General features: G+C 34.5%; 1 protein-coding gene across 6 annotated transcripts in view; it reads right to left on the reverse strand.

Moving 5' to 3' along the window:
* Positions 1-5,517: 5,517 nt before the first annotated feature.
* LOC125669054 (cAMP-dependent protein kinase regulatory subunit) overlaps positions 5,518-26,443 on the reverse strand; it is a 43,766-nt gene continuing 22,840 nt past the window's right edge. For 3 of the 6 annotated variants that reach the window (XM_056161208.1, XM_048903501.2, XM_048903498.2), the window contains 11 exons: positions 25,081-25,242; positions 21,486-21,577; positions 20,241-20,302; positions 19,830-19,847; positions 16,189-16,235; positions 13,295-13,393; positions 11,474-11,533; positions 11,323-11,383; positions 8,110-8,231; positions 7,469-7,550; positions 5,518-6,241 (listed from right to left, as the gene is read on the reverse strand). In XM_056161208.1, coding sequence (XP_056017183.1) covers positions 6,069-6,241; positions 7,469-7,550; positions 8,110-8,231; positions 11,323-11,383; positions 11,474-11,533; positions 13,295-13,393; positions 16,189-16,235; positions 19,830-19,847; positions 20,241-20,302; positions 21,486-21,577; positions 25,081-25,242 — 978 coding nt within the window. In that variant the 3' untranslated portion in view covers positions 5,518-6,068. The remainder of the gene's footprint in view (positions 6,242-7,468; positions 7,551-8,109; positions 8,232-11,322; positions 11,384-11,473; positions 11,534-13,294; positions 13,394-16,188; positions 16,236-19,829; positions 19,848-20,240; positions 20,303-21,485; positions 21,578-25,080; positions 25,243-26,443) is intronic. The other 3 variants (XM_056161209.1, XM_056161207.1, XM_048903500.2) reach the window with 1 other exon arrangement.

Below are 26,443 nucleotides of genomic sequence, written 5' to 3' on the forward strand. Positions count from 1 at the left end.
TTCATAGCGAGTCGTACAGTACAAATGAACTTTGATGTGCATGATTTCTAGGACTGAAGGACAAAACTGTAAGCAAGAAGAACATCAAAATGAAATATATTGAGTGGAGCAAAATATGTATTTTGAGACATTTTAATGCATGCTGACATCTTGGACAATCTTTTGAATGTTAAGCCCTTATGTACACATGCACCACTGTGTGATAAGCATGTACTTGTGTTCAATGTTAATGGAGATTGTGAAATATTTTCATTTATGTAACTGTTATCCCTATGTTTGACGTCATATGGCTGAATGGCTATTAATTATGTGTTTAACATTGCTATATAATAAATATTGTTTTGAATTTACGAAATTTTTATTATTACACTATTATTGAAACAAATAAGTATGTAATAAATAATACAGTTGTATATTGACTTGTTTCTGCCAAGCAGAAATTGTTCACATCACATGCCTATTATATAAATATTGCATGTATTTGAGGGTAACATTGAAAATTTTCACCCCGAGAAAACCATTGTCAACCGAGGCGTAGCTGAGGTTGACAATGGTTTCTCGAGGGGTGAAAATTTCAATGTTACCCTCAAGTACATGCAATATTTGTTTTATTATACTGAATGTTATGTAAACTAGAAAGCAGAAAAACTTACGTCTGTTGACATTTGATCAGTCACTGTCGTGCGATATTTCATATTTCGATGCGGGTACTCGCGTTTATTACAAACGCTCAAACGACGTCGTCTAGCAATCTACGGCGAACCGTACGCGCATAAATTTGACACATGTGATAATTTTTTATAATATCGTCCGTTGTCAAGTACTGTTACCCATTGCTAGATACTATCGCCCTGGTCGCGTGTTTTCTGTTCTCAGAGGGTAACAATATGTTTTTTCAAAATGCTTCTCGGCCAATCAGGTTCGAGTATTTTACATGAAAGTATAATAACATTATTTATTATATGTATATATATATATATATAAGGTTATGTAGTATCTAGAAACGTGCCATCCCTTACTCGGTCCTTATATTGAAAATGTAGAAGCGTTACATGAATCGACCTGTTCTGTTCTGTGTATGTTATAACTGTTGTTGTGATACAATATCTTGATAAAGATTTTATACAAAGGTAGTTGACCATTAAAGAAAGATGTCTTTTTATTTTGGAGACCAAAGGTTAAGGGGACAACTGCCCTTCAGTCATTTGCTGAACTACACTTTCATTGTGAAAATGGGTTGAAAGGTTTTCAACGTACACCATTAACATTTTATAAGGTAGTTGATGATTAAGAATGACAGCTACCCGATATCGAATTTGTCATGAAATCCAAGACCACATCACAGCAGACCTTAATTCCAAGATTTACACTTCCATTATAACAATATCTTGAAAAGTTCAACGTGCTGAAAAAGTATAAATCAATGTTTTGGTGTTAACCAGGGGTATAATTTTTCCTCTTTTTGGGTAAATCCTTTGATTGGCTCAATTTCCAAAAGTATGAAACATTGGGTTTGATCTCGAGTGACAGAGAAGGATCATTTTCCAGGTATGGTGAGGTTTTTCGTCCCTTTTCTTCCAATTTCTGAGGAATTCAGTCACGGCCCTGGTTTACAAATAAGTGATGCATGTTCCACCTGTTCAATTAGTTGTCAGTCCCTATTCATTTTGAGTTCCTGATATCACTCATTTGATTAGTGCCAGATGTTATATATCAAAATGTAGCTGCAGATCTGTAGCTCTCTGGGAACACATCTGGGACAGACCCACTATTTTCCAAGAGAACTACAACTATTATAAACCAAAATGGTGCATCATTTTGAAGTACATCAGTAGACATTGTCGGAAAGCCACGGTTGATTACGTTTCGTTCCTCTCAATCATCCATGGATTCTTATTGCTCGACGTCTACATATGAGTGAAAGATTCTCAAGAGGGACGTTAAACAATTTTCAATCAATCCTACTCGCTCATTCTCCTGAATAAATAATTTAAATATCGTCCAATCAAAGTAATCGTTATAGTAATGGAACTCTTCTGTTTTTAAAGGTACCATTAACTTTAAATTTGCTATCACAACAATTGTATACCGAAATTGGTCTGAAAGCGTCTCGTTGATTGGACAAATTTGCTCATGGTATACTATGAGCGCCCAATCAGATTGCCTCATTAATCATGAGAACGAGCGAGTAGGAATGTGATGGAGGGAGCAACGAAGCGTAATCAACCGAGTTTTCCCGACGATGATTAACAGACTGCATCAGAACTTGTTGCTGATTAGTACAGTAGTTTTCACATCATGAACTTTTATATTGGAACTCTACAGTGTTGCGTTGCTCTGTCAGAAAAAGTGACGGCTATCAGTTATCTGATAGGTTTTCACAAGTATTTTAGTGTTAAACATGGAGAATAAAACATATGTAGCGGTCGGCCGGGTTCGATCACAGGTGGCCAGTTAGTTCAGTTGGTAGAGCACCTGACTAGAGATTCAGGGGGCCCGGGTTCGAATCCCGGTCTGGTCCGTTGCATTTTCTCCTTCCCGTTACAGATTTGGTGCCGTTGACCACCCCTGGACTTGGAGGTGAAAGTCCTCCCAGGGGCAAATAAGAACTTGGGTTGTGTCTTCAGGGTGTGAAGATATTTAAGGAGGGAGGAATGTAGCGGTCAGCCGGGTTAGATCGCCGGTGGCCAGTTAGCTCAGTTGGTAGAGCACCTGACTAGAGATTCAGGGGGCCCGGGTTCGAATCCCGGTCTGGTCCGTTGCATTTTCTCCCTTCCCGTTACACATAAATTGAGTTTGACATGTGAAATTAAAACTTTATATACGGTTCATGTTTCATTTAATTATGACGATATCTACACTATTTTAGTACTGTGTACATGCATATTCATGCAATAGGGATTAAAAACTGCTCGGTATCAAAATGAACTACCACTTATACGATTCTCATATATAGTAAACGCCATTGAAAACAACACTAGAGCAACAGTTTCCGTTTTATTCACATTTAAGGAGTCCAGCTTCTGCGCATGCATCACTCTAGAGTAATCTAATTAGATTACTCTAGAGTGATGCAGAAGCTGGACTCCTTAAATGTCTGTGATTCTTTCTTCTAAACGCATGGTGTGTGGCGAAAGAACAATCACTACCTATCCATGTTACTTTGTGCTTTCAAGCCTTCTTCCAAGTTTGCTCAAAAAGGCGTCCCATACCTAATTTCATGTCTGCAGATTCAAAGGCCATCTGAGTTTTATGTACATGATAGAAGGAGAGTATTACAAAACCCAAACAAACCATCACAATGCAAGAGGTGAATTAAGTCAAGAGAAAAAACAACGCGCAGTTTAATAAAATACATTTATAACTGAGACATGCATCTTCTACCGAATAAAACGATGCATGAAATTTAAATTTCTATTTGTTGCTACAACTGAATTCATTAATTTATCATAGTCAAATATTATTAAACAGGTTTATGCAATTAACTAAAATGAAAAAGTGAAGATAATGATTGAATGTTTGATATTGTGAAATATTCTCGAGAGGGACTCTGGAGAATATTTCACTCGCATTGGAGACGTCTGAAGATGGTGAACCTTGATTAATATCATAAATCCTATAAAGAATACAAAATTGAGAGAAGAGCATACACGGGCCACAGGAAACACCAGCGGTGGGATTAGGTACCTCAGAGGAGTAAGCATCCCCTGTTGAATGAAATCTATAGGAGAAAAGAAAAACGCGCTTGTTTGCTTTTCAGCGAGAAAATATATACAAGAATTTGGGTTTTGTATTTATTTCAATAGAATCACATATTTTACAGAAGTTGAGACATTCTCTGATTAGTGATCGCTCAATAGCAGCACGTTCAACTTATATATAATCTTTATCGCTATGAAGGACCAAATCAACCTCAAATGATTGAAGACATCTTCAGTTATTTTAAGATATTATAAATTTATTTGATGCGCACCGCAATTCAATATTAAAGATATCTTCATATGGTTAATGATATCTTCAATTCTGAATTATTGCGCGCATTGTAAATAGCATCAATTACATGCATTCTGCTGAATTTATGAGTGATATATAGTTGAATTGTTGCCCTTATGCATTGGTGCGCGCTATCTGCCGATTATAAAGTCTTCCAAACGAAGTAATGACTGACTAAAAGAGGGCCTTTTCTGAGTACTAGTCCCTCCACTCACATATCATTAACTCCCTCTCACAAAATCCATGCCAGCGATAAACATTAAAATAAAGTGTAGAACATGCCTGTCAATTGCTAAAGAATAATGTCTACTTACACGTTTATCTTTAGAAAGGTCAAGGTCATTTGACCTTTATACTAGTTTGTAGGTCACAAAATTCTTTTATAATTTCTTACGAAGATTCCATGTGTCTATCGGTCCTGGTTCTAAATTAATACGATTTATGATCAAGGGCGATACTAGTATGTATGTCGCATCCTTCTATCATTTTTGAAAATTCCGTGTCTCGGTTGTAACATAATACAAGTTTTTATGATCAAGGTCACAGGAATCATTTGACCTTGATACTAATTTGTATCATCTTATCACTTCTGGAAATCCCATGTCTCTATCAATTTCGGTTCTAAAGTTATACCAGTTTTTATGTTCAAGGTCACTGCAGTCACTTGACCTCAATACTCTGTAGCTCTCCGTCATCCTTTCTGAATCCCGTGTCTCTATAAGACATGGTTCTGAAGTAATGCCAGTTTTAATACTGGCCTATCATATCATTGAGTATCTAATACTTTCATTAACGGGTTATGAAGAACGGCTGCAGACAGGAAGAACCAAGCAAAAACAACTTAGCTTGGGGGACTCGAAAATGGCAGTATCACCCTGTGACTTTAAAAAGTTCTCATTGCTGTATATAGGGTAATGTGCGTCAAGATTGTTTGGGTTTTTTCCCCCTGCAGTTAAGACTGCATACAGTGTATTAGTAATGGATTATAGCAGTGTCTAATACATGTATAACGAACTTTGGATGGACCGCGGCAATGTGTTGCGTCATTCTGATGTTTATTAACTTAATTTAAACCTTGGTATAATTGTGTTAGTGGTATTTCTTCAGAGTATCATTGATTGCAATTTGTGAAATGCTTAACAAAATGTCATTAATAATATTCTATATAGTATGAGAGAATTTAACAAATGAAAAATCTACATAATCATCCATCACTGCACTCCCAGCTGAAGGTTGGGCAAGTTTAGTTAATAAGCAAAAATACCCAAGAGGGACATTAAAAATTTAAATAACTCATTTGTAAAATTCTTCAAATATATTCTGACAAAGAACTTTGAAATGATAAATTTACGTGGTGAAGCAGTTTGCTATTCAATAACAGACTTTTCAGGGAATATTTCGCAAACTTTGAGGGATTATTCCCAAGAGACTTATAAACCAAAATAAGTATAAAACTTGATCAACATGCCACACATAAGACCGCTGATTGAAAGAGTTTCTGACAGAAACAAATTAAAGAAATACTACATTTGAAACAAACTATTTTATTATGTATAAGCAGTAAACATAACATACAAATGCCACTTGTGACAGAAAGAAATCATCTTATTTCCAAAATGTCCGAGTTTCCCTGAATAGCATGGTTGTTTTTCTCTCAATTCATAGAGCTAGACTGAAATTTAATTAAATAAAGGCTGCTTCAAAGCAAACCCAAAGAGAACAGGAAAAAAATGTTGTACATGTTAAATATACGACTTGAAATATACATTTCTAACAGAGGACAAAACTCATCAAAGCTGCTATGTAACAGGAACAATTCATACTTGGCAGTCATGACAACTTGTTCATACAATTTAGCATACTGTCAGGATGACTTGAGTATTGGTTTTGCATGTCGGATGTGGGATCTGAAGAAATCCCAAACAATAAACTCTCTATTGATGGAGTTCTGTCGGATGGACTTGCCATTAAATTTTAACATGATTATTTAACAATATAGTGGCAATGAAGAATCATCCACCATTATATGAAATAATTAATATACTGTTCAATCTTTGGTAATTAATCCTGATTAATCACACAGACAAAGACACAAAACTGTTGTATTGCGCAATGTTTCTCTTGAGAATGTCTGAACATGGTCCCAAGACCCGTTCAAAACGAGCTCTGTCCAGCTTGACACATTTTAAGGGACCGCGGGCGATGACTGTCGCTGCTCGGGGTCTGTCCAGCAGAAGAGCTATTTCACCTGTCAACAGAGAAAGGAGAACCATGAGATCTAATGCTGTCTCACTGGTGTGATAACAATGAGATATGTTCTAATGCTTGTCTCACTGGTGTGATACGAATGAGATATGTTCTAATGCTTGTCTCACTGGTGTGATACGAATGAGATATGTTCTAATGCTTGTCTCACTGGTGTGATATGAATAAGATATGTTCTAATGCTTGTCTCACTGGTATGATATGAATGAGATATGTTCTAATGCTTGTCTCACTGGTGTGATACCAATGAGATATGTTCTAATGCTTGTCTCACTGGTGTGATATGAATGAGATATGTTCTAATGCTTGTCTCACTGGTATGATATGAATGAGATATGTTCTAATGCTTGTCTCACTTGTGTGATTCCAGTGTATATATGTATATGTATTGTAATATGGGCTTTAGACATTTGATTGAATAATGTTTAATGTCCCAAGGGGTACTGAGGACCTATTCTAATCCAGATCCCCACGGAATTAGATATTTGAAATGATGTTTTCATTTGTTTGTAGTAGCTTACTTTATTTTGGTGAAGAATGTGCTATGCACAACTTTTGGATTATCTGATTATCATTTATTTAGGTTTTAAAAATGCTTGTAATCCTAAGATATGACATTTAATGAATGAACATTTTCTCTCTGACTTTTTCAATTTTACAAGAAATTTCTTTCGTCACACACAATAGAACACCGGAGAACAATATTTATGTTGTTAGTATGTAATGTAAATGTTTCTAGAAAAGATAGGTCAACGGTAGAAATAAACATTAAATTCTCCAATCCAACCAATGTTTCTGAAGCATCTAAAGTGACTCTTTCAGTGAAAAAATCAACAATACTTGAAGTTAAAAAAAAAAAAAAAAATCTTGAAATATTTAACATGAATTTCACATTTTTTGGGCCTTTACTCTTTCATCACTTTTGATCAGAAATGGAGTCCACGTCAGTAGGGCATGTTAGTACGAGTGAACGGGAGAAGATTAACACTCCTAAAATCTGCACATCTGTATACGAGGACCAATTTGAAAACATGATTGAAGCAGGAAAAACATCAATGTCTTGTTGCAGAAATATGATCATGTAATGGGGAAGTATGTTCTGTTTCTAATTTTTGAGGTGTAGAAACAGTTGTGTAAATTGTAGTGTTTTTTGTGTGCAGTTACAGTTCTATATAGAATTATCGATATACACTGATGGTATAGGCCTCACCAAAGTAATCGGAGATCCCAAGTCGCCCCACTTCTACGGGTTCATCGTTCTCCGACCGCCTCTGTAATACTGCAGCCGAGCCCTGGAAACCCAAAAAATATATAAAGTGCAAAGGTTACCTTGTAAATAAGTGCAAAGGTCATCTTGTCAAAAGATGCGAATTATCATAGAACTCTACACATAATACTTTAAAGGTTCTTTGTGTGCCAGTCCAGAGAGTTACTACTGGCTAAAATAAACCTGTGCCTCCAAAATAAATACTGGATATTAACGCTGCTATTTGACTTTATACACTATTTGGGTAAATCAACATTCCATAGAAGTTACTATTATGGCAAAGGTAGTAAATATAATGCAGATCTATAAACAATGTAAAGCTTGATGTCTTTTATATAGTTTATACCCAGAACAGTATAGCTTATTTAGTGAGAATCAAAAGCAAACAGTTCTATAAATAGAAGCCACATGTATTGATTCCACTGCTTTGCCAAATCGAAAGAAAACAAGACTTTGATCATATAAATGTTAGACTTGGATGTCAAGATGCAGCTGTTTAAGACAGGATTTGAATGGCTTCCGGGTGCCAAGTCCTGCATGCAGCCGGTAAAGACAGAGAGAATTAGGAATGACCTTATCCTGACCTCTGTGATAATAAAGAAATCATCCCCTGGTTCTCCTTGTCTGACAATCTCTTGACCGTCCTCGAACTGGACCGGCTCGAAAGCGTCCGCCACGGTCAGTCTCTCCCATTTGTCTAAATTGTCTGTAAAACACAAAGAGTTGCTGTAAAGCCACAAAATACATGTACACTTGTAGTTTGTTTTGTTTCTATGGACATTCAAAATAAACAAAAAAAAGCACTTGTTGTGAATGATTAGAACAACTGAACCACAATACCGATACTTCCCGCAGATAACCCTTGGTAAGTCCTACAATTTTTTTTACCGAGTATCACAAGTTTTTTTGTGAGTAAAATGTTAAGTGATATTTTTTTTTACAAACCACTTTATTCCAACCTAACCAATGGATATGGGGTACTTTATAAATATTTAGATCTAGAATTATACATACACCAATAAAGGAAGAACGTACGACAGGACTGATTATGTTTTTACGCCGTTTTGACAATATTTCGACCATTTTACGGTAGTTCACTAATTGAAATATGTTTGGTTGTGAGTGATTGAATTTTCCTGATGGCCTCCACTGAGCCTACTCTTTTTCAAAAATTAGGGAACCTATCTTTTGCGCGCCAAGGGGGTAGTAGGAGAGGACAGCATGGAAAAATACTCATAACTTGTTAAACATATTCAGTGAAATGAAAATTGTTCTTTGTAACATCCCGATGAAATATGCTTTTAAGGTTCACTAAATACAGAAAACACAAAATGTGTAGGATATTCCAGGACAATTTCTGACAAGTTCTAGGTAGTGATGGTTCAAAATGTATAGTGAAATCATTTAAATTCATGAGGCTCAATTTTCAAGGGTTATTGAGATTTTACAGTTTTGCTCGTAAGTAATTTCATGAATATAGTCTTTGTACATTGAATATTTTGTACAATTATTTGTGGTTTGAAATTCATGGGATAGGAGTATGCACAAACAAGAGGCCCATGGGCCACATCGCTCACCTGAGTCACCTTGGTCCATATCAGAAGACTTTCCATATATATTTGAATGTAAAACCGTAGTCCCTATTATGGCCCCAACCTACCCCTGGAGGCCATGGTTTTTGCGAACTTGAATCTTCACTATGTCAGAAAGCTTTCATGTAAATGTGAACTTCTTTGGCCCGATGGTTCTAATTTTTTAATGATTTTCCCTATATATTTGTATGCAAAACTCTGATCCCCTATTGTCGCCTCATCTTACCTTAACCCCCGGGGGCCATGATATTAATAAACTTGAATCTGCACTATGTCAGGAAGCTTTCTTGTCAATTTCAACTTTCCTGGCCCAGTAGTTTTTGAGAAGAAGATTTTTAAAGATTTTCCCTATATATTTGTATGTAAAACTTTGATTCCCTATTGTGGCCCCATCCTACCCCCGGGGGACATGATTTGAACAAACTTAACTCTGCTTTATGTCAGAAAGCTTTCATGTAAATATCAGCTTTTCTGGTTCAGTGGTTCTTGGGAAGAAGATTTTTAAAGATTGTCCCTATATATTTGTATGTAAAACTTTGATCCTCTATTGTGGCCCCATCCAACCCCCGGGGGCCATGATTTTAACAAACTTGAATCTGCACTATGTCAGAAAGCTTTCAAGTAAATATCAGCTTTTCTGGCTCAGTGGTTCTTGGGAAGAAGATTTTTAAAGATTTTCCCTATATATTTGTATGTAAAACTTTGATCCCCTATTGTGGCCCCATCCGACCCCCAGAGGCCATGATTTTAACAAACTTGAATCTGCATTATGTCAGAAAGCTTTCATGTAAATTTCAGCTTTTCTGGCTCAGTGGTTCTTGAGAAGAAGATTTTAAAAGATTTTTCCTATATATTTGTATGTAAAACTTTGATCCCCTATTGTAGCCCCATCCGAGCCCCAGGGGCCATCATTTTAACAATTTAGAATCTGCACTATATCAGGAAGCTTTCATATAAATCTCAGCTTTTCTGGCTCAGTGGTTCTTGAGAAGAAGATTTTTCCTATATATTTGTATGTAAAACTTTGATCCACTATTGTGGCCCAATCCGACCCCCGGGGGCCAGGATTTTTAACAATATAGAATCTGCACTATATCAGGAAGCTTTCATATAAATCTCAGCTTTTCTGGCTCAGTGGTTCTTGAGAAGATTTTAAAAGATTTTTCCTATATATTTGTATGTAAAACTTTGATCCCCTATTGTGGCCCCATCCGACCCCCGGGGGCCATGATTTTAACAATTTAGAATCTGCACTACCTAATAAAGCTTATCTATAAATTTCATCTTTTCTGGCCAAGTGGTTCTAGAGAAGATTTTTTAATGACCCTACTCTATTTTTATCTTTTCTTGATTATCTCCCCTTGGAAGGTGGCCTGGCCCTTTATTTTGACAATTTAGAATTCCCTTTACCTAACGATGCTTTGAGCCAACTTTGGTTGAAACTGGCCCAGTGGTTTTTGAGAAGAAGTCAAAAATGTTAAAAGTTTACAGACGGACGGACGCCGGAATACGGGTGATTAGAAAAGCTCACTTGAGCTTTTAGCTCAGGTGAGCTAAAAACTGAGCCCCCAAGAAATCTAACGATTCCACAGCACTTCCTGATTAGCAATGTCAGATGTGAACCAGTTAATCAGTCAAAATAGTGGCATTTGGTTAGCAAGTCAGTAATGGGTTCATTGCGAGGACAACACGTTAACTATATGTCTGTAAATTTGAGGTATTACTATAAATATTTTTTAGACATATGTTTGACATTGTAGTACATGTATTAATTAAGTCTCCCAAAGAAAGATCCTGACCTATTGTTGGTCATTGAATTTCGTGTATTTGGAAGGGCTTTCAGGGTGCCTAAATCCTGCAGAATTTCAGTACATGTTTCCATGTTTTGATTTATGTGTATGCATACTTTGATGTAATCACATTTTGGAATGGTTAATAATGTATGACAAAAAACAAATTCTTTTAGTGAAATATTTGATTTCATTAAAAGCTTGGAACAAATTTACAATGCACCTTCTGACTACGCTAATTAGAGCATATTGATTCCTGATGAAGAGGGACATTTAATCAACATAAATGTTGTCAGAGTGTTGGCATCTTCTATAAAATATACATTATGGCTCACATTAAGATCACCGAATATTTAATGACTCATGGTAAGGCCACCGAGTTATTACAGCATCTATCTAAAGCAAAGATAATTACCTAATATTGAAACTTTTCCTAGGAATTCTTCATACATTTTCCTCTTCCTAATCGTGCTTCCCTGGAAACATAATAACAGCACTAAACACATGACAGACAAATGAAAATTGTAACTGGACTATAATTCTTCTTCAATGACCATCAATTTTACCATTAAAATTCTTCTATAGCTATCTCTATCAATGCCCCACAACTTCACATCTCCTTTAGCCTAAAAAAGATGTTGTACATATCAATATTGTAATAGACAGATATTGTGCATAATATTGTAACAAATATATATTGTACATAATATTGTAACAGATATTGTACATAATATTGTAACAGACAGATTTTGTACATAATATTGTAACAGACCGATATTGTACATAATATTGTAACAGGCAGATATTGTACATAATATTGTAACAGATATTGTACATAATATTGTAACAGACAGATATTGTACATAATATTGTAACAGGCAGATATTGTACATAATATTGTAACAAACAGATATTGTACATAATATTGTAACAAATATTGTAACAGATATTGTACATGATATTGTAACAGACAAATATTGTACATAATATTGTAACAGGCAGATATTGTACATAATATTGTAACAGGCAGATATTCTACATAATATTGTAACAAATATTGTAACAGATATTGTACATGATATTGTAACAGACAGATATTGTATATAATATTGTAACAGACAGATATTGTACATAATATTGTAACAAATATTGTAACAGATATTGTACATGATATTGTAACAGACAGATACTGTACATAATATTGTAACAGACAGATATTGTACATAATATTGTAACAGGCAGATATTGTACATAATATTGTAACAGGCAGATATTGTACATAATATTGTAACAGACAGATATTGTATATAATATTGTAACAGGCAGATATTGTACATAATATTGTAACAGACAGATTTTGTACATAATATTGTAACAGATATTGTACATGATATTGTAACAGACAGATATTGTACATAATATTGTAACAGACAGATATTGTAAATAATATTGTAACAGGCAGATATTGTACATAATATTGTAACAGACAGATATTGTATATAATATTGTAACAGGCAGATATTGTACATAATATTGTAACAGATATTGTACATGATATTGTAACAGACAGATATTGTACATAATATTGTAACAGACAGATATTGTATATAATATTGTAACAGGCAGATATTGTACATAATATTGTAACAGATATTGTGCATAATATTTTAACAGCTAGACATTGTACATTATAATATTGTAACAGACAGATATTGTGCATATTGTAACAGATATTGTACATAATATTGTAACAGATAGATATTGTACATGATATTTTAACAGCTAGATATTGTACATTATAATATTGTAACAGATAGGACTGAAACAATTCACCGAAATATCAATACTGTTCAACATTAACCCTCGATTCAATGTTCAATTCATTGTCTCGATTTTCGGTTCAATACATTTATTACAAATTGGTTCAGTAAAATACATATTCAGGTCAAATAATGTTCAGACTGTTGTTTACCTTGAGTCTTACGAAAATAATAATAAACTTTATCAGTTTAAACTACAGAGCTAACATGCATCTTACCGTTTGGCAATTTGGAAACATTTTGCTTAAAGATTATGAATGTGAATCTTGGTAATTAAACTTTTCTTCAATGTTATTATTGGTTTCTTCTGTTAATTGTATCGTATTGAATAGTGGCATAAGCATTGCAATATGTATCGTATCATGAAGGGGCCATATCGTTTCAGTCCTAGTAACAGACAGATTTGTACATAATACTGCATCATAGTCTTTTTATTATTCACTTAAAAATAAAAGTTAATACATTAATATTAACAAATGGAGACATGCCTGATACATATTTATGACAGAAAATGAATAAAAGGGGGAGAGGGGACATGGATGGGAACTGGGGACGTGTTTGACATACCTTCACTGTGGCAGCTCTAGGTGTACCGTAAATCAAAGCCAGCTCTCCAAAACTTCCTCCCTCCCCAATAGTGGTTACGTGTTCATCGTTCACAAAAATCTGAAGAAAGTTCCAAAAAAAATTCATCTTATCTATAGTTGCCTTAATTTTCATTTTCATAGTATTTTATACCTTTCCTGCTATTCATTTTATACTTAAAACACTTTTTCTGTGATGAAAAATCATTCATCATTGTTGACAAAAAATGTTTCCTCTTCCTCACAGCAGATGAAGAGTAACATGCATTAAACATGTGTTTGTTTAACATCATCAAACCACAGTCCATTTGTGATAATATCACTTTTAACCTTGAAAGATGTCCTTGACCTCACACCAAAGTAAAAAATCTATGGTATTATACTATGTAACACATTGTATCTTCATCATAACTTCATGATGCGTCCAAATAATAATTATTTCAAGCCGTAGTCAAAAGATAAAGATTACTAAGTGAACACGAACACAGGTGCCATTATGAAATCAATAATTTGATTTTGAGGTCAAGGTCACATGTATATCACTTTACACTAGGGCTGAAACGATTCACCGAAATATCGATACTGTTCAATATAAACCCTCGATTCAATGCTCAATTTATTGCCTCGATTTTCGGTGCAATACGTTTACTATAAACTGGTTCAGCAAAATACATCAGGTTCGGCCTGTAATGATTTTGTTACCTGCATGAGGGACGAAATAGCGTCAAATAACATTCAGACTGTTGTTTACCTTGAGCCTTACGAAAATAATAATAAACTTTATCAATTTAAACTACAGAGCCAACATGCATCTTACCATTTGGCAATTTGGAAACATTTTGCTTTTAAAATTATGAATGTAAATCTTGGTAATTAAACTTTTCTTCAATGTTATCATTGGTTTCTTCTGTAAATTGTATCGTATTGAAAGTATTGAATCGTGACATAAGAATTGCAATATGTATCGTATCGTGAAGGGGGCATATCATTTCAGCCCTACTTTACACATCATCCGACTGATGAACAGACATGTCAAAATTATTCATAAGACTTTGTCAAAAGATAAAAAAAAATCAGCAATAGCAAACATGCCATAAAATAATCTAGATGTTTTACGGCTTTTACATATGACGCATCCATTTCAGAACTGAACCACTAATGGAAGGTATTAAAATTTCTCAGCACAGCTGGAGATTGTCTTACAACCGACAAAATCCAATATTTTATAGAAGAAATATAGAATCATCTTTAAACATCTACATGTATGTGATATTTGATACAGCCAGTGGCATGATCAATTCCTGAAAGGGCTACCTTTGTGGTAGTCATAGACTCTACCACATACTAAATGTATCACAGATGTTTAAGAATGGTTGTTTTGTTTGATTCTGTTTTACATCCCATCTCAGAATTTTTCACTCATTTAAAGATGTCCTTTCAGAATGATAACTTCTTTCTTTCTGTGAATATGAAATAATGTAATTGTCTTACAGATCAATTTGGGGAAGGGGTAATTTTATTTTAAATTTAATGCATACAAACTTGTCTTGTTCCTTCTGTACATTTTCTCAGCGTAATTGACTTATCTCCTTAATGATATTCAGTATTTGACATGAGGATGCATATTTATACCCCACGCAACAAAGTTGCGAAGGGTATAATGTTTTTGACCCGTAAGTCAGTCTTCTGTCAGTCCCTTTTTTGTCAGCGCAACTCCTCCGAGACCGCTCAACAGAATTCCATGAAACTTTGTAGTTAATAAGGACACAGTGTATAGATGTGCATATTCATAGAAAATTCTGATTCAATAATTTTTCTGGGAGTTATGACCCTTTTGAACTTAGAATGTCGAGCCCGTTTGTCCTGTTCTTGCAGTAATGCATAGCATTACCATTCATTATGTCAAACAATGTTGGAGCGTGGGGTATGTGAACTTGCTCACCTCTGCTTTCTTTTTAGTAATAGGTTTTAAAGTTATTTGTCAAACAAGTTCTATTCTTTTGATTTGAAAACCAATACAGGTAATCTACTATTCATGATCAAGCTGCCTGTTAATTCTGATGATGACCATTGGTAAAAAGGCTCTTTGGTTACCTGTATGAGCTGGACGACAATTGCTATATGCATGCTAAGAAATCCCATGACCTTTGACCTGAAAATCAAAAGGTGTCATCTACTGGTCAAGACAAACCCGTGTATCAAGTTTGGTGTCTTTATCAATGGGTTCTAAATATACTGAGCATACAATACTTAGTCTACCAACAAACTGACAGGAGCAAAGCAATATGTTTCTCTCTTTGAAGGGTGAATAAAATCAGTAATATGATCTAACATAAAAGGTAAATGTCATGGCTGTTGTGGTATGTGGTAAAGTGTGGAGATGCACTCACTGTCTCACACACCAAATATCATCCACTCGTGTTAAAATGTAATAAAGATGCTGCAAAGAAAAGATTCTGAAAGGACAAGAAGTTGCATGTCTGCTGTCGGTAAAACGCACATTAAATTTAGCATTAAAAAAGTAGTCAACAGCGCTGGGTTGCTATCTGTCAACCTGGACACATAACAGGCATAAATCAGGAAATCCAAGACAGACCTTTCCTTACGACAAATACCAATCTCCTTCAGAAAGGAAAAACCAGATTTCATAACAGCATGAACAATCAATTCTATACACTTGGACAATTGTTCATGTATATATGGAAATGTTAAAGAGCATGCATGGGGGCAATACTGCTTACAATTCACAGGATAAATGCACAAACAAATCACCCTCGCTCATATTAATCACGTGCAGGATCTACTTCAATATGGAAAAAAAACGATATCGGGATATCAATTCAAATCTCAGGCCTGGTTTATTGCTTACATACTTACATCAACTTCTCCCTGGTCTATCACATAGAAATTATCCCCTTCATCTCCTAAAAGACAAAAATAATTATGTATATATCAAATCATTCCATAAGATAATCTATATGTAACAGATATATGTTGAATACAGTTCTGTATGACAGAATATCAGACAGCTTAAGGCCCATCGTTAGAGCAACAACAAAAACTGTCAGATATTTATTTATACTGAACTGGAAGAGGCATATATTATACTTATAACATTGTCCTTTAAATTCCATTGGTTGATTTACCTCAGACACTCCATTTTGAAAGATATCGATACTGAGACAGTTTGAAATTACAATTAATATCAGACTGTTCACTAATATCAGACAGGGTAAATTCTTAGAATGAACGAACAACAAAATGACATAGCAATGTTTTAACTATCAAGTAAAAAGCCGATATTGGAGTAGCAAGTGCCCTTTATTTCCCCATAACACTTTAGTTTTATTCTAAAGTGAAGAAGTCATTTCAAACATCAATTCGAGTTCACTAATGGTAATTATGACAATATCCTGTGGGTGACAGGGGACTGCTTGACAGAACTGACATCTTGATTATATGATATAGACCAGTGCTCTTAGTCGTAATCTGTGAGTGATATTGACAAGCTCGTAAAGAGAGCAATAGGTGGGGGTCTCTGTTCTCATTAGACCAGGAAGAGATTGCACAATCTTTAATCCAGTAATAAGTCTCTGACGTATTCTTGCATGGGAAGTAGAAATGTATCAAAATATCAGAAAATATTTGACAGCATGATTCCATTCCTGGGCTTTTAGCAATGCAATGTGGCAGCACACCTCCATCTTTGGGCTTTGTGGTGATCTAGCAGCACGCCTCCATCTCTGGGCTTCATAGCAATCCAGCAGCATGCCTCCATCTCTGGGCTTTGTAGCAATCTAGCAGCATGCCTCCATCTCTGGGCTTTGTAGCAATCTAGCAGCATGCCTCCATCTCTGGGCTTTGTAGCAATCTAGCAGCATGCCTCCATCTCTGGGCTTTGTAGCAATCCAGCAGCATGCCTTCATCTCTGGGCTTTGTAGCAATCTAGCAGCATGCCTCCATCTCTGGGCTTTGTAGCAATCTAGCAGCACGCATCCATCTCTTGGCTATGTAGCAATCTAGCAGCAAGCCGCCATCTCTGGGCTTTGCAGTGATCTGGCAGCACACTTCCATTCTGACACTTAATAAAGAGCTTATACGAATACTGTTCATTACCGCCTCATGAGTTGGAAGATAATTAAAAGAATTAAAGAAAAAAATACGAATAAAAAAGATGAAACAAGGAGCCCATAGGCCACAATTCTCACCTGAGGAACACTACATGCTCTTACAAAAATATGAACCTCATAAACTTGCGATCATTTACTGTATGTATGTGGCACCAAAATGATGTAAAAGGTTAAAAGTTGTATGGTCCGAATATCAAAAAAAATATTTCCACCTTGTAAAAACGCTATTAAATCATTGTACGTACGTATTCATGAGGCTGTATGACATATCATACATTATTTCACCTGTTTTAACCAGAATTATTTGATTTTAAATCGATGTTTACAAACAACTGTCACTCAGCATTTCTAATGCACGAATCCAGTGACAGTCTCATGTCTAATTCAGACTGATCACACCGGTGGTGTTAACTGTGTAAAGTTATGCATTTTGTTACTATACCATAACGTGCCATAAGTTTATGAGCAATAAAAATATCAAATACCTCTTAGTAATTCATTGTTTTCAGACTTGAATTCAAACAGTTGTGTCTAGCAGTTAAATACATCATGTTGGAATTCCCTTGATGCACATGAGGCTATTTATAGATGTCTAACATTTATGCATACCTGCTATATTTACTTTTTAAATAATCTTATCACTGTTTTCTTTTCATGCAAATGCTTTCAAGCATGTAATTAAGGGGAAGTTGATAACTTTAAAAACTAATTAATCTGTTTTAAAGTAATTTTGTACAAAAAATAACAGATGACATTGGACCATACAGCTTTAAAGGTCACGACATGAACAAACCTGAATATGCACAACATAGGGATGTTTATCGATTCAATAATGTACGTTTAGTGCAATTGGAGCTTATGCACAATTTGGTGTAGTCATGCATTGGTGCTTTTGTCATGAATGGAGTATTTCATAATTGAGCACATATAAATTAGCAACCTTTCTTCAAAGGCGCTCCGAGTCCCACTAAAATAAGTACAAAGAATATTGTATTAAGTTTGATGTTCGTGACTTCTACACCAATATATTTTTCTTCTGTGATCTAAATATGCATATTAACTACAAATCCCTAGTGCATCCCAACATGCTTCCTGGATCATGGTTTGAAGCAAACCAATTTGTACCATTGGCCAAAGCAAGCTACCGTATATATATATAAAACACAGAAAAAACACAAGCTGATCAATGGCATGAATAAATTATAAGTATACAGCCAAAGACAGCATTATCAAACTGGGCCAGCAGAATTTTCTAGTCAAACATCAAAAAATAAAATTGAAAGAACTTTAATAGAATTAAATACCCCTGCACAGGCAACAGCATTGGGTTGGTTCCTTTTTTCAACTAAAGCACAACACACTAACGAAATGCTAAAATATTTTAATAATCTGCTCTCGATTACTAGTGTATACATTGTATGTATACACTACAATACAATATCATACTATTCGTACATATCAACATTTATATACATTTATGTGTTGGGAAAAGAAAATCTAGCACACTTCAAACATAATAGTGCATTATTTCTTGTACACCTCATAACTTGTGAATTATATGTGGGAATTTAAGTGTGTGTTACTGTCAACTGGTCATTATTGAGTTAGAAAATTAACCACAGTGAAATGAGGGAATATCTCTCATAATTGGTCCTTTCAAATTCCTACAAATAGGTAGGCTGATATTATGATTTGCAATGAAACAAACAGAAGAAATTAGTTTACCAATTTCATTGATTAAATGTTTCCTTCTGAAAGGATTTTTTCAAGTATGAATGAATTCATATCCGTCTGTGTTATGAATTTACTGTATTTGTTGCAGTTAGGCCATTTACATTAACTGTCTTAATTACGCAATTATTCCGGACTAATTACACATACTGAGTGGGCCAAGCCTGCTATGGACAACGTGAAAAAAAATATGGGTTAGGTCACCACAGACAGTAAGGCCAAACCGTGCTGGATCACGCAGGATACCCAGTCAACATGCCTTTAATGCATAAACTGCAATCATTCATCCAGCAATATGTGGGCCTGACTCGAAAACATTTTTCTTCTCCTGTCAAAAAATAAACCAATCAAGCTTCCAGGTCATCTTCACTGCTGATCTTTAGTTCATTAACCAATCAAACACCACAGTAAATCCTGGCTGTTGTTAGCAGGAAGTGTGCAGTGGAATTAATTTGCTTGATTGTTATTTAACAAGTGCCTGTGTTGCTGGCAACTATTCCGGTTCTGATTGTAAAACCTCATCTATCGAGATGCTGACTGGAAGAAAGAATTACTGATGCCCCAGCACTTGTATGCCTAGTGATGTATCCTTAGTGCATTGAGACAATTGTTACACACACAAACAAGAATAATAATTGGGGATAAAAAAATATCTACCATCATCATACAGGGTTCCTGTAATATGGTACAGAGGTCATGTGATAAATCATGTGATCAAACTGAATACAAAATGATCATGTGGCAAAAGAAGTTATATCAAGCAAAAATCAAAACACACTTAATAGCAAAAAGAAACTTGTAGAAAAACACCAAATTTGTAATAAAGTTGTTGATGTTCATACAATTTGTTATAATTATTCCATGATGTCTTAAATCGATGAAAACAAGTGCAAAAAAGAAATGAACTGGTAGTAGAACAATCCAACTTTTTTTTTTAAAAAATTCATCTTCACTCAAAAATTACATGGTATATATTTTGTGTGGCAAAATCATGTTGAGCTTGCATGAAGAAAATCATCTGTTTCCAGTGAAGTCTTGAATTAAGAACAAGCAGCCGAAGTTGCTTACCTTGCTGAATGATTATCTCCCCTGCATGACGATGAACGGGAAACATGGCATCAAAAATATCACTGCAAAATGTTGAGATTATACTAAATAATATGCAAAATTACACTGCCTTCAAAAGCTGAAATTCTACAACAAACTGACTGTGCAGTCAAATTACACTGTCATCAAAAGCTAAAATACTACAACATACTGATAGTCAAATTAAATGGCCAGCAAAAACTAAAACTCTACAACAGACTAATTAGTCAAATTACACTGTCATCAAAAACTAAAATTCTACAACAGATTAATTAATCAAATTACACTGTCATCAAAAGCTAAAATTCTACAACAGACTAATTACCCGGTAGTCAAATTACAGCCTTCAAGAACTAAAATTCTACAACAGACTAATTAGTCAATCAAGAACTGAAATTCTACAACAGACTAAATTAGTCAAATTACACTGTCATCAAGAACTAAAATTCTACAACACACTGATTAGTCAAAGTACACTGTCATCAAGAACTAAAATTCTATAACAGACTAATTAATTAGTCAAATTACATGGCCAGCAAAAACTAAAACTCTACAACAGACTAATTACCCAGTAGTCAAATTACAGCCTTCAAGAACTAAAATTCTACAACAGACTAATTAGTCAAAGTACACTGTCATCAAGAACTAAAATTCTACAACAGATTAATTAATCAAATTACACTGCTATCAAGAACTAAAATTTTACAACAGACTAATTAGTCAAATTATAGTCATTAAGAACTAAATTCTACAACAGATTAATTAATCAAATTACACTGTCATCAAAAGCTAAAATTCTACAACAGACTGATAGTCAAATTACACTGTCATCAAAAGCTAAAATTCTACAACAGACTGATAGTTAAATCACACTGTCATCAAAAGCTTAAATTCTACAACAGACTGATAGTCAAATTACACTGTCATCAAAAGCTAATATTCTACAACAGACTGCTAGTCAAATCACACTGTCGCCGTGATTCTAATGGCTAACACCAAGAGTGAATATCTTATGTATTTTACTTTGTATCAATAAGGCAAAAATATTTCAATAGCCAATCAACTGCAAATTGTTTTGTGCTCAATCTGCAATTTTTCAGGCACATCTTATAACAGTAAACAGTATGAATAGATTTGACGAGCATGACATTTATAATGCACAAGAAATATTCTTTTCCAATTTTTTATTACCGCTTAAGCAAATAAAGATAGAAATTCCTTTCTTACCTTCTTTCATTGTCATCTAAATGTGAAAATAAAACATTTCTGGATATTGCTTTTGAGAGAGCTGCCATTGTCTTATAATCTTTTGGCACGACCTGCAAGAAAGTTTATCTGACATGAACATATATCTTTGAAATAATTTCAGAAACATTAATCAAATCACATTTCATTGGTGAACACTTTGTTTTAATGTTAATCTGCTGTCATCTCAATATGGTGAAAATTAAAATTCTTGTGAATATTTCGGAATCATACTGCTAATATATCCCACAGGGCAAACTCAGGAAAATAAAGTCTCGTGAAATAGTGGTTTGTTACATACCTCTGGCATTACAAAATTCTCAAGATCTTCCTCAGTAAAATTTAACAAACTCTTTTGTAAAGCAAAGCTCATGTCAGCCATTTTGGTTGCCAATGTACTTGTGAGTAAAAAGCCTTATGGACTTTTGCTACATCCCCACATCTTTTATCATAGAAACATCAAACCAAGCCCCACCCTAAAACCTATTCAAGATGTCAAACAATCTTCATAATTCTCAAGTAACTAAAGGGCAAAAAAAAAAATCAATCCCCATAATGGAGTATAATTTTACCCTTTTCAATTTTTAAAAACCTCAATAGCTTTTCCCTTTCTGTGGTTCTTCATTGGTATAATTACAGCCCAGAATCAGAGCCAGAATGAGAGACAAAGCAAATAGCATATGATGAAGTTCATCTTACAGGTCTGATTTCTCACAAATAACAGACCTCACTCTTCTACTCCTAAACTTTCATGCAGAAATTCTATACACAAGGCATTAAATGGTGTCCTTCCAGCTTATCATTAGTGTGAAAGTAACAATGATCAGCCATCATATCTATAAACCAAAGTACATTGTGTGCATGTAAACTTCTTGAACTACATGCATATTGCATGAAAAGGTGAAGATAATGAACAGTGATCAATCTCATAACTCCTAAGCAATACAAAATAAAGAGATGGGCTAACACGGACTCCTGGACATATACCAGAGGCCGAGATCAGGTGCCTAGGAGAAGTAAGCATTACCTGTCAACCAGTCATGTGTTTATTCCTAAGTTATGAAATTCTATGTACAGGTACATATTCTTCATTATGCATTATATATCACTCATATTTCACAAAGCTTTATTTCTTGAATCTCACATCGACAGATTTATCAGGGACATGTTTTCTGTAAATATAAGGATTATTTATAACAAATTTCTTCTAGTATCAAAGTAATTCTGCAATTTTGTGCAAGAACACTTTTTGGATAATAAAAATTTCTTCACGGTACACTCAGATTGCACTGTACAGGGATAAATCAGCTTCCATTAAATTAAATGGCTATGATTATATGTGGTCTTATTATTAACTCACTACTTCCATCATGAGAACAAAATATTTCAAGGAAAAACATCAGGAACTTAGTAGATAATAAGAACTTCATTTCAGGATGAGCAAAGTACGAAAGCAGCCTGTTTGACACTCTACAAGAGTGTGCCAGTGTTGATTGACCGATATAAACAGAACTACTACCATCAGTTATTTGGTTACTGACTATCTATGGAGGTAGATTGATCAAGCCAATATGTATTTTTATAGATGATCAGCAAAAAACCTAATAGCAGCGCTATTTTGTCAAGGACAACCCCACTATAAACAATTTATGATTTCTTACAATTCAGCAGCATCTGTTATTTTGTCGTAGATATTTTTGCTACTGTCTATAGAAATATAGAGGGCAATCATGTGACATGTTTTATCCAATGACAGAGCAACATTCTAGTCCAAGATAAAATAACAGAGACTACCTGTTTCTAATTGCAAATTTCTGAGCATGGTTTATCCTTTAAGACTACAAAAACTATTTTTCAGTGATCTGGCTACTTTATGAGACTAGTACTAACTAACTTGTCTGATTTTTTTTCTTCTTTTTAATTTGGCTACTTATTAATAAAATCAGGAAAATTAATGTGAAATCTTTCTCAGATTTGAAACGTACTTTTGTCAATGTTCAATAAACCTGTAATAAAACCATGATAATATTTACCAGTAGTTTTTCATGTTTGAATATTTCATATGAACTACCTATAGTATTTTTTATGTTTTTGGATTTTTTTTAAAAATTTGATACCGAATCTGAAAACTGATTTTATAAAATGACATTCTTATTATTACATGCGAGCTACTTTTTTTGCATTTCATAGGCACATCAAGGAATATTTGATACATTAATTTTCTATGGTAAAAAATTTACTCTGGTAAAATTTTGGTACATGTACATTGATTTACCATATAATAGTAAATCTCTGATACATTGATTAACTATGGTAACACATTGATATATCAATTATGATTAACTATGGTAAAAACTTTGATACATTGATTTATCATGGTGAAAACTTTGATTCATTGATTGTTACAAGTGAATACGTAATTTCCAGATTGAAATGCATTTTTGCATACTGGTCTGATTTGTGATATGCATTTCTGCATGCCGGTCTGATGTGTGATATGGATTTTTGGACTGGTCGTTGATATCAGCTATTGTGGCGACATTCGTATCGCACAGTGCATAATCGGCATAATCATTCCTGTTATATAACTACATTTTAAGACATACTGTGATGTGACTGTTGTATATTTTACAGTCTGTGATGTGACTGTTGTATATTTTACAGTCTGTGATGTGACTGTTGTATATTTTACAGTCTGTGATGTGACTGTTGTATATTTTACAGTCTGTGATGTGACTGTTGTATATTTTACAGTCTGTGATGTGACTGTTGTCTCTATATATTTTACAGTCTGTGATGTGACTGTTGCCTCTATATATTTTACATTCCGTAATATGATTTACACAGCTTCCTTTTCTACATATTGTGTTATGATAAAAATTTGTTATCTTTTTAACATGCTGTAGGCTAAAATATAATTGACACTTATAACTTTTGACATAAATATGATTGATTGATTGATTTCACATTGTTTAACTTCCCTCTCAGGAATTTTTTACTCATATGGAGACGTCACCATTGCTGGTGAAGGGCTGCAAGATTTAGGCCTATGTTCATCGCTTACGGCCTTTGAGCAGGGAGGGATATTTATTGTGCCACACCTGCTGTGACACGGGGCCTCATTTTTTGCGGTTTCGTCTGAAGAATCGCCCCATTTAGCTGCCTCTTAAGACAAGCAAGGGGTACTGAGGACTTATTCTAACCCAGATTCCCACAGGATTAAATATGATTGACATAGCTACGTTTTTGACATAAATATGACCGACATAGCTACCTTTTTAACATTAAATATTGACATAGCTACCTTTTTGACATAAATATGATTGACAAAGCTACCTTTTTGACATAAATACCTTTTTGACATAAATATGATTGACATGGCTACCTTTTTGACATCAATATGATTGACATGGTTACCTTTTTGACATAAATATGATTGACATGGCTACCTTTTTGACATAAATATGATTGACATGGCTACCTTTTTGACATCGATATGATTGACATATCTACCTTTTTGACATAGATATGATTGACATATCTACCTTTTTGACATAGATATGATTGACATAGCTACCTTTTTGACATACTGTGCAGCATCCTCCTCCTTATACACCTCTGCACTGACAGCACCCCTCCTGTTTCTGACTATGTTCTTGAGAGGGAACTGAGAGCTAGATATTTCATCTGCCACATCGTCACTGGGAGGTGTAGCAGACTTACTCTTCGTCTTCTGTTCCTGTAAAATGAATACATCAACACTTGTAAAATTCTACAATTAAACTTTCATAACATTTCTGAATATGAATTCTTGTTTTGTTAAACCAGTCAGCAGACCATTTTCTCATATAATCTAGCAATAAGATTTTTTTTTCTTCCTTTGCAAGATTCTTGAACACAACCTCAACATATAAAAACCTGTACATGCACTAACTGCAATAAAACAGTCATCATAGTTTTAATTGTCCAATAACCAGAATGTGCTGTAACACTTGGTTTTGTCACAATCTAAGCAAACTCGTATACACTCTATATATACTATACATACTATATATACCAGTTTGCTTAGATTGTGTCAAAACCCTGTGTGCTATAAGGCTACAAAAACATTTTGTTAAGTTTAACGCAGACATAACATAATTATCAATTTTACATCATAATTGTGTATTCTACAAGGGTTTTTAAAATTTTACTTTGCAATGAATTATATCCATTTAAAACATGTCTGAAGCAATAAAAAAAAAAAACGAAAGAAAAAATCGCAGATCCTTTTGCAAATTCTACATAGGGATATCTATGAAATGAATGATATTTAACACTATAACGGAACTTTTGGTCTTTATTTCTGCTTACCTTGGAAATGTTCATAATTGATAAGACAATGTCACAGAATGTCAGACTTAACAATACTGAAATCTCACACTGTTCTATAACTCAGTGACTCTCCCTATCATTACAGTCTGCTGGTCTGTGATGGTCTGAGCAAGCTGGGCAACATATCACAGACTCAAACAGAAAACTTTAAACCTCTACTTAGTCCGCCATCCAATCTCTGTATTGATCACACTCATCCTTAAGAAAAACATATCCAACCACAAGATTTTATTTCCTGATCTTCAAACACTGTCCTAATTTGATATTCATAGTTTGCAACAAAGTCCTCCTAAAAACAGCCGTACAGAAGTCCCTATTCTCTTTCTTAAATTTCATTTGCTGGCTACTCAATCCACCAACAAATTTCTATTCATAATCCCATATTTCCAGTCAAACTCCAGGACACACCAGAGGTCTTTCACCACTTTCTGTTTCTAGGATGTTGATGTTGGCAGGCGGACTGACACAAACCCAGACCCTTGGCCAATCTAATTTGTTCTCAGTGCTTCCCCGATTCCACTCATTGCGTCTCCCTTGATTGCTTTCTCTCTATATTATATCAACTC

This window comes from Ostrea edulis, chromosome 4 (assembly GCF_947568905.1).
Source record: "Ostrea edulis chromosome 4, xbOstEdul1.1, whole genome shotgun sequence".
Taxonomy (NCBI): Eukaryota; Metazoa; Mollusca; class Bivalvia; order Ostreida; family Ostreidae; genus Ostrea; species Ostrea edulis.